We start from the raw sequence: 13756 nt of genomic DNA, 5'->3' as shown, positions 1-13756 counted from the left end.
CCCCTTTTTTCAGTTTGCATAACTGGATCTTTCTGCAAAACACAGCAAGCACTAGAAGGACAAAAGTTATACCTCCAGGTAAATTTCATCTGGGAGAGAAGTACTTAGGGACAATTTAGAAAAATATGTTAGCATTAGTTATTCATTCTTACTGTTTAAACACAGCACAGACTAGTCAGGAAGATACACAGGCTGTCAACTCTGCTAAGGAGTTTTTATGACTTTATCTGTCTCTTACACAGACAAGATCCTTACTAATAAGCTTTTTCTGTACTATTTGCACTACATGTTTGGCTGTTCCTACACTTTGGCTTAGATCTTCTGACAGGTGATAAAGTTAAGCAGAGAGTGCCAGCATGAGACTGCAGTCAGCCATACCCTTATAGTTCCCTGACCTGTTCACACATACATTTAGCAGCTTACGAACCACACTGGTGACACAGAGACAAACAAGACATTGTCTAAAAGGAATATCCCTTCTGCTGACATCTACTATTCCTCTCCTTCTAGGGATTTGGAAGATCCCAGAGGCAGATAAAAACAGGGAACTTCGAAACTGTGGGACTAGGTCTCTGTCAATAATTATATCTCTTCCACAAATTCAAGATTTTTGTATCCTACTGCCGGGGTCTCACTTCCAGACTCTGACTTCTCTTTTATACTCCTTTTTACTTGGCCATAACATGGGACTTTGAATAAGGATGGGGATCAGATTGATTTAAATTTGATTCTCCTATCCTTAAATCCTGGGAGAGCCACTCCTGTTTTACCATCATATACCATAGTTTAAATATTTCCTCATGTTTCTTCCTACTTTTCTTTTTCTTTTTTGTGCATGCTATCCATGTACTTAAGCAATTACTACCAAGGGATCCCAGTGTTGGCCAGGAATGTGTAAGTCCTTTAGTACCTTTGTGCCACTCATCACGTTTGTCTTAATTTCTCAACAGCAAGTGCAGAATTAGCTACTTTTCTAACAGAGTTGCCATAATCAAACAAAATAATTCCAAGTAATATAAAGCATGTTAATGCACTCACCACTCTTCCAGATTTACTTCCCGGGATAACACTTCTGGTCTAGAAAACCGAGATAACTCCTCCAATCCAGATGACCAGGATAATTTCTTCCCGCCGGTGCGAGATCCCACTGTATTCAAGACTCAACTAAGGCCATTTCACTAAATCAGGAGAATTGAAGTGGCGTCTACTGGCTCCCAGGGCTCCTGGCTGGTTCACCAACTTGTAGCAAGAGGGGGGAGAAATGTCAGTACCCCCTCCCCTACGCTCACTCACACTCACCCTTGTGGAGGATAACTCAGTGGTGGATTACTAACTTAGAACACACAACGTTGTCAGCAACTCTGTACCTTTATTGTTCTCTTACATGAATATCAGCATTACATGGATGATAGCCAGGTTATTATGGGGAGAACTTCTGGCTAACTTCTTACCCAGGGAAAGTATACTCCCTCCTTTTTCAGATCTTTTATAGAGGTGTACAAACAACTCATCATGTGACAACTGTTTTTACACAAAAAGTCCTTACATGTATATAGCCTACAGTTATATCTAGTGCAATGGTCAGGCTGCTCTGTCAGTTTCATTTCCCCATTTTCACAGATGTTTGTACTGGTCAAAACTGGTCACATTCTTCTTTTTTTACAGTTTAGACACTCAGCCATGTCAGCTGGCACATGTAGTTTTACAATTATCAGCATGTTCTTATATAATAATTTACTCCTGCAATGTTCCAATGTCTCTCACTATGTTCGTAACCGTCTCCTGACGTCACTCTCCTGCAGTAGAAGCCTGCTTGCCTGACGTCAGGAGATGTTACTACTCGAAGCAGGGAGGCAGGAAGCGCGCGACCAAAAGAACAAAGAGAGGGCTGGGATGTTGATCTCGAGGACACTTCTGTCAATCTCTCACAGAAACTTACTGTGAGAGCAGCTTCAGCCCTTACTGGACACAAAACGCGGGAGCCGCTTCAGCCCTTCCTCAACACGCAACACAGGAGCCACTTCAGCTCTCGATCGCTACTGAGAGCTGAACGGCAGCGGCCAACAACAGCAGGAGACTCTTCAGCCCTTGATCGCCAGTGAGAGCTTAACGGCAGCGGCCAACAACAGCAGGAGCCGCTTTAGCCCTCGAATGCAAGTGAGAGCTGAACGGCAGCGACAATAAAGAACAGCGGGAGCCGCTTCAGCCTTCGAACGCCAGTGAGAGCTGAACGGCAGCGGCCAACAACATGAAAGGAAAGCAACAGAAGAAAAAAATTAGGACACAGACCAGCACGTGAGCGGGATCCAGCCATCCAACAAGACTGAGAGGCGAAGGACAGTGGTTGCAACACAACAGGTAAACCACAGAAACAAAACTCACACATACTCTCTCTGGAAGCTGGGATGGGGACAGAGGAAGGAAAGAATGGAAAAGCAGATTGGGGATTGGGGGAACAGCAGCAATTGATTGGGAGGATGGAGATGGGGACTTGGACATTGGGTGAAAAGGAAAAAATATTGTTTATAACGAAATTTTAAAAATCTAAACCAAAATTATGTTTGCAATTACATTTATTTACATTCTGCTGTCTATTTTTGAAAATACTATACATACAAATTTCTAAAAAACACAATATTACTCATTATATACCCTGATTTTTGGTAATGGTTCTGTTAACAACATAATTGCAATTACATCATCATTTTCCTAGCGCCCGTTTAATTTCTTTCAGAAACAGGCCTTTTTTACTAGTATGGTTATAATATAGCCAGGGTTACCATTCGTGCGGATTTCCCTGGACATGTCCTCTTTTTGAGGGCGCCATCGGGAGTCCGGATGGATTTCAGCTTTTCGTTGATTTGTCCGGGTTTCTCGGGTCATTACATCACATGACCGCTCCAAGTCCGACGTCCAACCTCACCTGTCACCTGGCTCCTCTGATGCATGCGCCGCGGCATGGGCCGACACAGGCAGGCTACAGGCATCTTCTGTGCGTGTGCATGCCAGCCAGCGCCTGCCTGCATCAGCTGATGTGATGTTGATCCTGCTGCACGCAGGCGCAGTTTACTGCTACTGCAGCCGCCTGCCGCCTTTTTTCGCCATATAACCGAGTCGACAATGAGGCTGCAGCATCTGAATGGTGACGGTCTGTGGTCTGTCTGTGTGTGCCTCTTGGCCTTGCCTTGCTGCCCTGCTTAGCCGGTGCCATAATTTGTTGAGGGATAACTCCAAAAACCATCTTACCTGCTACCTTGTGGAGTGGGGGGCTGACTGCATGCCACTTCCCCCCTCCTCATTCGCCACTTAGGACCCACTATGCTAATGACCCCAGCTTGACTCATGGTATCATAAACAAAAGTGACTAATAGTGATGTTCACATTTAAGGTTCTTTGATCTGTGACACTAACATGTACATCAATAGGTCAGAAAGAGAACAGTTTCCCCATCAGGAAGCAGCTATGTCAACCTCAGCAGATCCCTTAGCTGGCAGTGAGTTGAGTGGTCATATTTATCCAGCATGTCAAATGTGTCCATTGGACATGTCAGCCAATGCTAATATCATATGTTGTCCCTTCATGCATATGCTCAAGCTACCTGAGGCCAGGGTCCAGAAACCCCAAGGGAGGAGGAGGAGGATCAGCAGGAAAAAACTGCTGGAAGGGGCAGGAAAAGCTGCAGCACCACCACCAACAGCGGCAACAGCAGCATCTGAGAAGCAACTGGAGGTGGCTGAGCATGATGACCTTGAAGAGCTGGAGTCGAATATATATGACCCCATGGAGGAGGAGGAGGAGGAGGATGGCCATCAGTTGGGGGAGGAGGATGCCCCAAAATACCACCAAGGCCACCCTGAGCAGGATGAAGACAACCTTTAGTGACCACAGGCCACAACATCCACCAGGAGCAGGGCCTGCTCATGGAAGAGGTCACGAGGCTCATTCAGAGGCTGGATGCTCTCATAGTGGAGGTTTGTGCCAGGAGGTCATTTGAGAAGCAATATTTGACCTGCCTCACCTCCCTAAGTAACAGCATGGAGGGCACATAATGTGCCATGGAGGACATCAGCATCACCCTCACCTCCCTTATCCCCCAGCTCCTCAGGCAAGTCAGCACAGCAGGCATCTCTTCCAGCCCTCCCAGAGCTTCACCCATCTGCCAGCCTCCCACCACCAGGGCCTCCACCCCTGGGCCTTCCCCCAGCCAACTGTCCACTAGTTGGGTGCATATCAGCTGCAGCAGAGGTGGGTGGGGATGGATGATTGGAATGGGAGGTGCCAAAGTTAAGGGGTATCTGTGGCACATGCCTCCCTCCCCAGTGGCCTCAGGGACACTGCGCTACCAGTGACTCTGCCTCTGTCTTAGAGCTTTGCTATGTATACTGTTGCCATTGCCTTCCCTTTGGATCTTTCACCTCACAGTTGGGCAATGGCAGATGCTGCCAGGAGACAGTGACTTCAATATTGGCCCTCTTCTGTTATGGTGTGGGGAGGGGGGTTGGGGGGAGTAAAGATGAAGTGGGGAGGGAGAGGGGGGTTGGGGGAGTAGGGATGGGGAGGGGGTGGGGGAAGGTGGGCTTTTTTCTGTTTGTTGCAGTGTTAAACATGGCAATAAAACTGTTACCGTTTTCACTAGAACTGTGTCTGGATCAATTCTTTTTTTTACATGCTGTCCTCTCTGTTGGGTCTGTTCCTGAGGTGCCTCATTTCCTTCATCTGCAGTCATGTTCCTCCCTGGCTCAGGCATGTAGCGCTTCAGTGCTAGGTTAATGCGGCATTCTGTAAAACTTTCATATACTTTGGTGGGTCTGTACAGCTTCCCACCCCCCCTCCAACTGATCCAGGAAATGGCATATCATTGTACCTCTCTTCATCCTCTCCCTGTGGGTGCACGTTGGGCTTCAGCAGCTATGCTCTCAGGGACTAGCCGTGGTCACCTGCCTGTTACACTTTCAAAACACATCTCTATTGTGTGTGTGTGTCAGCATATCCACTGAGTATTGTTAGCACCCTCCTCACCTTGGGGGCATGCCAACTCATACAGGGCAGTCATGGTCTGCTGTTGTTCCGAGTATCCCTGCTCAGACAGCAGTCCAGGAAAAGCACAATGTAACATGAGATGGCTGGCTCCCTGAGGCCTGCACCCAGAGGAGGTTGCCAGGTTCTTGTGTACAGGGAAGCTAGCACAGCAATGACCTTAACAGGCAGTGGCAGGGCATGTCCCCTCCAAGTACTGACCTCCATATCTTACTGCAGCTGCTCACATAGGTACTTGATGGTCTCCTTAACACATAGGTTCCCTGTGTATACACTGGCTATTGGTGAAGTCCATGAACCATGTCCTAGACCTATGTAATCTGCTGCACCAAGCCTCTCCCTCTCCCCCTCGTGTGTATTTCTGCAGATTGTGAAATGCAGTAACAATGATATGCAGTAACACAGACATAGACTGCAGACACACAGACACAGGGATGGTATGGAGGGTGAGCGTAAGGGACAGGAGGTGAGTGGGGCAGAGTAGGAAGGACAGAATGCAAGTGAATAGGCTGTACAGTGCACTCAAGGCATACACTTTAAATGCAAAATAGCATCTAAAACGTGGCAACACAGTACCTGAGTCCTTAAAAACAGAAATACCACTCACCTTGGCTACTGTTAATAGGAAGTACAAATTTTGATGCAGAATTCAGGCGTCATCAAAATACACAGTGGTTGCCATTTACGCACTGGAAAAAGTGTGCTAGGAATCCAGTTTCCACTCTTTCAGAGCCCATGTTCTGCATAAATGTTTCACAACACACATTTCCTAGAGATTTGAACCCACCACCTATGAAACCACTAGGCCACCTCATCTGCTACATAGCTGTAGCTCACAGGCATCTGTACTGATGCCTTAGGAGGAGAGCATGTACATCTCTGAGTGTAAAAGTGCATTTATCTCTGGGGAAAAGTGACTACAGTCTACAGACACAATGTGGTACTCTTGAAGTCTGAGAGACCCACCAACTTGTTATGCAACAGTCCATAACCCATCTTTCTATGTGGCAAAGGAGAGGTTAAGTTGTCTCACTTTGGAAACTACTTAAGGGACCCTTTATTTGACAAAATGGCCATATTGCACATTGCCAATATTCAACTTTAAACCCCTTTTCCCAGAGGTGGTCATATGTCCTCACCTCTGACTAAGATCTGTGCAAGCTCTACAACAGCCTCTTCCCAAGGTCTGGTTGTCAGTCCCAAAACACTATTACAGGGTTGGGTGAACACATCAGCTGTAGATGAGGTGGGAATTGAATTTGGTTTGCTTGGCACTTAGTCCCGAGCCATTACCACTAGGCCACTGGTTTACACACAGCTCTGTAGTGATCCAATGAGGGGCCCATAGCACTGCATAAGGTAGATATTCAAGATCTTTGGTGAAGCACAAAGCACTCTAGTATGGGATATGAGGTACAATTCAGGATCCAGCACATGTTTATACTATGGCCCAGTCACCCTGATTGCAAGCAGCACCCTAGACCTTCCAGCACACCTAAGTTCCTCAGGTCAACACAGTTCAAGCTGATCTAAACAACACCAACAGTTTTGAGAAAATCACGCCGAAAACCATGTGGTACAGAATCACGTTTAGCACTGAACAATGTATGCGCCAGCAGTTAGGCTTGCTAAGAGCAGGCCTATAATTTGGTGGTGACTTTACATGCCAGTAATAGACACAACCCTTCATCACACCCCCTTTTCAGTTGTGTAACTTAGAAACTTCACGCAGAACTTTATAGATTGCGCATAGAAGGATGTGTATATAAATTCCAATTAGTGCCGATAATTGCTCGTTAGTGGTCAGTTATCAGCGTTGACTGGCATGTTAACCGTTTAAGTTGTGTGCATATATCGACAGTGTTCACAGATCTGTGCGTGCATCTTTGGATGCCATATATAGAATTTGGGGGAAAATGTACTTATGGATTTTTCTGCAAAGCAGATAGTTTGAAAATCATCCCTAGAGGATCTAATTAAATGTTTATAAATGTATAGCCCAGATCAAAATCTATTCATTTTGTAGTTACTCTGTATAGCATATAATTTCATATACCGGTACTTTCTTTTGAAGAACTTTACTAAGTCTGCCTCTTTTATATGGCATAGTTTTGAGTAGTGCTCTGGTTTCCCATGATTCCATAGTCAAGGGAAGGGCCACAAAATATTTTCCTTCTCCTGCAGTTATATGATTCATATGGAGTCACTGTTGGAAGTGCTGGCAGAGGCTGACTGACAGTGTATTTTATTGCTGGGGTGTGAAAGAAGGGTGGGGAGTAGGTGTGCAGGAAGAACAGGATAGAGGGAGGTAGTGGAGTGGGGCTCTGAAAGAGGGGCTGGAAAATCAAGATATGTGTGTGTAAAAGTGATGCTGGAGGGAGGAGGGCTGGATATATGCTTAGACACCTAGAATGGGGGCTACTCTGCCATCAGATTTCTTAAATTATTAAAATGGGGCAACACAAGAATTTCTCATAATACTGAACACAATTACATACCTTAAAGAAGTTTTGCCATCTCTTTATTTTTCTGTGTTTCTTTTTCATGTTTTTCATTCTCCCGTGGTATTGCAAAGTATAGAACAGGAACATTTTAGTGGTCCCGCACTTTATTCTGAATTTTCAACTGGAAATTAATTGGATAGTTTTCTTTTGAAAATTGCCAACATATCACATGCACATTAAAGTGCTTGCATGCTTTACACCTGCTACTAGTGTAGGTGGCAGAACAGGGGCAAACCAAACATCTTAGTTACTGGCTAACACCCCCCCCCCCCCCCCCCCCGAGCACCTCATTTTAACCCAGATAAAATACTTATACTATGAAAGACACACACATTTTTCACTATTGTAAGGACAAAGGTTTTCACTCAGGCAAACTAATTTGCCTGGCTATATCTCTTTGACAACTAGCTAAATGTAGGTGAGCACCCACAGCCAAAATATCAGTTAAATTATAGGGAAAACATTTTATCCAACAAACTGTTCATTAGTTATCTTAGCTACTCAGTGGCTCTTTGAAAACAGGACTCCTTAATGCCTTTTTCTTTTCTTTTAGGATGATTGTGTGTCTATGAGAAGTGGCATATCCCTGAACGCAGGAAGTTGGATTGATGAAGGATGCAATAGCAAAAGAGCCTATATGTGCCAGATTAACAAAGGTATCTGAAGTGAAATTCATTTTTGGGTGCAGTTTTAATTTTCCAGACATATTACTTAAGCAGGCAATTTTATAATGTGATGCCTAGAGGTATTTATTTATTTGATACTTATATCCCACATAAACTGAATTCAGTTATTCAGTTCTATGTGGTTTACATGAATAATCAACAGTACTAAGCATTCATAGATAGATATTAGATAGCTGTAAAATTACGGAACATAGTTGAAACTATTATAACAGGAGAAAGTCAATTGTATACACATCCTGTACAGCCATCTAATAAAGGAATTTGTTGAAAAGAAAAGCTTCCAGGAACTTACGGAAGGTCAGGCAGTTTCTAAGATGTCTTATCTCGCTTGGGATGGAATTCCACCAACTTACGCATGTCAAAGGCACCACCAAACTGACAAGTAGGTGCTTATGTGTGTTAGGCACTATTCTATAAGGTATTACCTAACTGCAAGGAGGACGTACATTTGCGCAGAGCATGGGCACATCTCCTATTTAGACGTGTAGTTTATAGAATACTATAAACTATGCATGACACTTGGTGCCTCTAGGTGTGCCAACTTACACCTGCTATTGACATGGCATGAGGATGCGCCTATATATGGGCATGCCGATGCTGACCTTATGCTAGTATTCTACAGAATCTTGGCATCAAGATGCCATTATAGAATCAATGCTAAGCACATTGCATTGGGACACCAATTTATAGAATTGCCCTATAAGCCTTCAGATGAAGTAAAATGATGTGTTGCTCTCAAAATCAACAAAGTGCCACACAGCAAATAGAAGGTCTTGGAAAGCATTCCATTGACTATAATATAATAAAGAACAGAAACATAGCTCTGGAAAACATTGCCAAATCTAAACCAGAGGAGAACAGAATTCAGGAAAAGCCATTCAATGCAGTCAAATTCTTTTTTGGTGTCTGTGGAAACATGAACGAGGGTGGGTCCGGAGCACAGGTAAAACAGTGCTACACAGCAGTTGCAGGTGAAAGAAAATACAGTTTATTATAAATGTGAGGTAGGGGTCCTGTTCCATTCATAGATAGGGAGAAGAAAATAAACACAAAAATGTTCTTTAAATATAAAACACAAAAAGGTTCTTAAATGAAGCAAGGTTTTCCAGTGGCCTACTTCTGCAGGACCACTATGTACATTACTGTTTCTCAGGACAGCAGAACACTTTAATTGTCTCTGGCCTGGTTCCCAGAGTTATCAATGTAGTCTAAAGCACTTACTTGAGTCAAAGTCCAAAGTTGCAAGGATCCAAGTTGAACTTGGCCTACCTGACTGTAACAGTTGCAGTTCACATGTAGGTGGTGAAAAAAAATGCAGTTGGACATCACTGCTGTCCTCTGGATCTCCTTAACCTAGCTATGGCCTCAGCTTATATACTTCGTAGACCTTGCCCTCCTGGCTCCATGCCTCCTGTGTCACTTCCCCCTTGGGTGGGACTATGAGTTTTAAGGTGGCTCTGACACTGTGAGGGATTGCCATTACGGAAGAGGGGCAATATTCTATAGACTCCCTCACAGTGTTGACGGATAAAGCTGCCACCAGGAAATCTTGCCTCTAGACAATTAAGAGAAGGTTTTGAAAGATTCTAGCATTGTCAGTGCTATCGCAACCTTTCATAAACCCCACCTGATCTGGATGTATGAGGTTCCCAAGACATAAGTGAATCTATCAGCTAAAATTTTGGGAAATATTTTACAATCAGAATTGAGCAGCAAGATGGACTGATAGTTCACAACCAGTTCAGAGTCTTTGCCTCGCTTTTCCAGCACTGTAATGGTGGCTTCATTAAAACATCTCACACTTGCCCCAGGAGTAGTTAGAAGCTGAAAATATTGAAGCAATGTGGAAGCAAGCTGTGTTGACAGCACTCGATAAAATTCAACAGGGATGCCATCTGACCCTGGGGTCTTCCTGGTGGGCAATTGTTGTATTGCAATCATGATTTCCTGCATGGAGATAGCAGTTTCCATTGCCTGCCTGTGTGCATCTTACAGAGACAGATGCACCAGACACTCTAACAAAGATGACAATTGAACAGGGTCTGCCTGGCTTTCTGAAGCATAAAGTTTGAAATAGCTCAGCAATCTCAGAATCTGAAATATATAATTGGCCCATACCATTTCAGATAGCGATTATGCGCTTGTGATCCTTGCATACTTTCAGTCATTGACCCAGCAGACAGCCAACCTTATTATCTGTAGTGTAGTAATGAGCCATTTGTAATAAAACTTGCTGGACTGCATGTTGACTCAGTAAGCAGTTATAGTCAAATTGTAATTTCTGCATAGCTGAAAAGACATCAGGAGTAGCTACTGCCATATAAGACTACTTCAGAGCAGCTATTTTGGCTTCCAATTTCATAATGGTCTTCTCTCTAGATGCTTTCTCCCAAGCTACATAGCTGATGGCTTTACTGTGAAGAAGAGCCTTGCAGGACTCCCACAGAAGGATAGGAGATAAGCCACCATCTTTGTGTTTATTAGGAATGTACATTTATTTGAAATGACATGGGAAATGTTAACAACATTCCCCATTATGTTGCATGTCATTTTCAAATGAAAACAATAGGAAAAAACATGAAATTTTGTGTTTTTATGTCATTAATAGTGTGCACTCTTCCAAAAGAATGCACACTTTTTGCAAAGAATGAACACTATTTGTAAAGAGGATGCACTCTTTCAGAAAGCATACATACTTCAAAAATGGTGTACCCTCTGTACAAACAGCACACAGTCTTTGTGAATAGTGCATTACGTTTGGAGAAAGTGTGCATTCTTTTGAAAGAGTGCACACTCTTTTTGAAAGAATGTACACTCTTAACAACAATAAACACACACTTAACAACAATGAAAATGGCAAAAAGCCCTTGAACAAAATGAACATTTTCAGAAACAACATAGGGAATAACAGAATATGAAAATTTCTAAACTGCACACCCCTAGTATTTAAGGCAAGACTATTTTGAAAAGTTTTGCACTTTGCAAAATGCCAATATATTTCTATTTTAAATTTGTCTTACTTTTCTTTTCCTGCAGATCCTAAGTTGCCTGATTCCCCAACACAGATTCCATCTAATTTTTTCAAATATGACGACAGCAGCTATGAAGTTATTCGTTCCGAGATGAAATGGGATGAAGCACGCAGAGAATGCAACAAAAGAGATGCTAAACTTGCAAGCATTTTAAGTTCATATACTCAGGCATTCCTGACAATTCAGATGTTAAAGTATGGAAAACCTCTATGGATTGGTCTGAATAGTAATATGGTAAGAGCTAATTTGATATGGAATTAGTCTGGAATTATAGATGCAGATAGCTTTATTGGAATGACAATTTTACACGTGTTTCTCAAAGTAATATAGTTAGCAATTAAGGTTAAGGCTAAAACACAGGACAGAAGGAGAAAATTTACATAGTAACAGTTATAAATTACACTTCAACTATAGTGCTCACTAGAATTCTAACAATTAATACCACTAAGGCACTTTACTGTTGTCAACACAGTCTTTTAAATCAATCTAATAATCTAGACTTCAGATTTCCGGTGTGTTTATTTTACTTCATAAACTACACCTCTCCGCTGAATCGTTATTCTAACAGCTGGAATCCTCATTAGTCTTGATTAATGATTTTTTTTGCTTTTTCACTTTTTTAACTTAGCACTTATCTTATTTTCCCGGCTTTCTCACTGGTTTGCTCTACAGTGCGCTTCTGTTTCGTAACATCTTCATCTGGAGCTATAACTTTTATATGCCAGTTCTTGTGCCAGTTATGTCTTTTTGCTACTTAGCTTCTCCGTCTCTTTACTTTACATGCACTTCAGGCAGGTGGACCCAGGCCCCCCCCCCCTACCTGTTACACTTGTGCTGATAAATGTGAGCCCTTCAAAACCCACCCAAAACCCACTGTACCCACATGCAGGCGCCCCCCTTCACCCCTTAGGGCTATGGTAGTGGTGTACAGTTGTGGGGTCTGGGGGAGTTTGGGGGGGGGGGTTTGGGGGGCTCAGCACCGAAGGAAAGGGAGCTATGCACCTGGGAGAAATTAGTGAAGTCCACTGCAGTGCCCCCTAGGGTGCCCGGTTGGTGTCCTGGCATGTGAGGGGGACCAGTGCACTACAAATGTTGGCTTCTCCCACGACCATTATCGCCAAAAACCAGGGCTGACCATCTCTAAGGTTGACCATCTCAACATTTAGGTCAACCATCTCTAAGGTCGACCTAAATGTTGAGATTGGGGCGTCCCCGACCGTATTATTGAAACGAAAGATGGACGCCCATCTTGTTTTGATAATAGCGGTTTCCCTGCCCCTTCGTCGGGATGTCCTTAGAGATGGGCACCCTTAGAGATGGTTGTCCCCATTCCATTATGCCCCTCCACGTCGTCTAGCGGTCCAACTGATTCTTTTGCCAGCTTCGTGCTTCTAATATACCTAAAAAACATTTTCTATGTGTTTTTGCCTCCAACGCAATCTGTTTTCAAAGTCTCTCTTTTTTCCTTATCAGCACTTTGCATTTGACTTGCCATTCCTTATGCTATTTGTAATTATTTTCAGTCGGATCCTTCTTTCATTTTCTGAAGGTTTTTGCTTTTAGTTCTAAAAGCTTCTTTCACCTCACTTTTTAACCATGCCGGCTGTCATTTGGCTTTCCTTCCTCCTTTTTTAATACATGGAATATATTTAACCTGGGCTTCCAGGATGGTAATTTTGAACACCATCCATGCCTGATGTAAATTTTTGACCTTCATAGCTGTTTCTTTAAGTTTCATTTTCACCATTCTTCTCATTTTATCATAGTCTCCTTTTTGAAAGTTAAATGTTATCATATTAGATTTCCTATGTGTACTTACTCCAGAGCCGATATCAAATCTGATCATATTATTATCAATGTTATCAAGCAGCCCCAACACCATTACCTTCTGCACCAGATCACATGCTCCACTAAGAACTAGGTCTAGAATTTTTCCTCCTCTTGTTGGCTCCTGTACCAGCTGCTCCATAAAGCAGTCCTTGATTTCGTCATAGAATTTTACCTCCCTGCCATGCCCTGATGTTACATTTACGAAGTCGATATCTGGGCAATTGAAATCACCCATTGCCTGTCCACCCCTCCCCATGGTCTGCCATATATCCCTCTCTCCTCCCATCCATGATCCAGCATCTCTCCCCTCAATTTCAAGCTGCCCTCCCATCCTACCTTCACACTTATGCCTGGGGTATACCTGGGGTGGGAAGTTTGAGAATGAGGGAGAGGTGCTGCATTTTCTACTAGTATTGCTTTCCTGTGCAGTGCTCCCCAATGCTTATCTGAAGTTCCAACACTCTTCCTGATGCCATTGGGCAAGGGAGGTCGACTCCACCCGGAAGTGAGGTCATATGCAGTGGGAAATTTAATTGCTGCACCCAGCAGCACGCCACCTAAGGCATGCTCCTCAGCATGCACATTAATTGATTTGATTTGCTTACTTTATTTATTTTTTTGTCTATTAGATTGTAAGCTCTTTGAGCAGGGACTGTCTTTCTTCTAT

At 43.4% G+C, this 13756-nt stretch overlaps 1 protein-coding gene across 1 annotated transcript in view; it reads left to right on the top strand.

Moving 5' to 3' along the window:
* MRC1 (mannose receptor C-type 1) overlaps positions 1-13756 on the top strand; it is a 343694-nt gene that overhangs the window by 287881 nt on the left and 42057 nt on the right. Inside the window, exons 23-24 of the mRNA XM_030199501.1 lie at positions 8095-8197; positions 11264-11493. Coding sequence (XP_030055361.1) covers positions 8095-8197; positions 11264-11493 — 333 coding nt within the window. The remainder of the gene's footprint in view (positions 1-8094; positions 8198-11263; positions 11494-13756) is intronic.

This window comes from Microcaecilia unicolor, chromosome 1 (assembly GCF_901765095.1).
Source record: "Microcaecilia unicolor chromosome 1, aMicUni1.1, whole genome shotgun sequence".
Classification (NCBI taxonomy): Eukaryota; Metazoa; Chordata; class Amphibia; order Gymnophiona; family Siphonopidae; genus Microcaecilia; species Microcaecilia unicolor.
The sequence above is the reverse complement of the archived record's forward strand: the minus strand, read 5'-3'. Positions and strand labels throughout refer to the sequence as shown.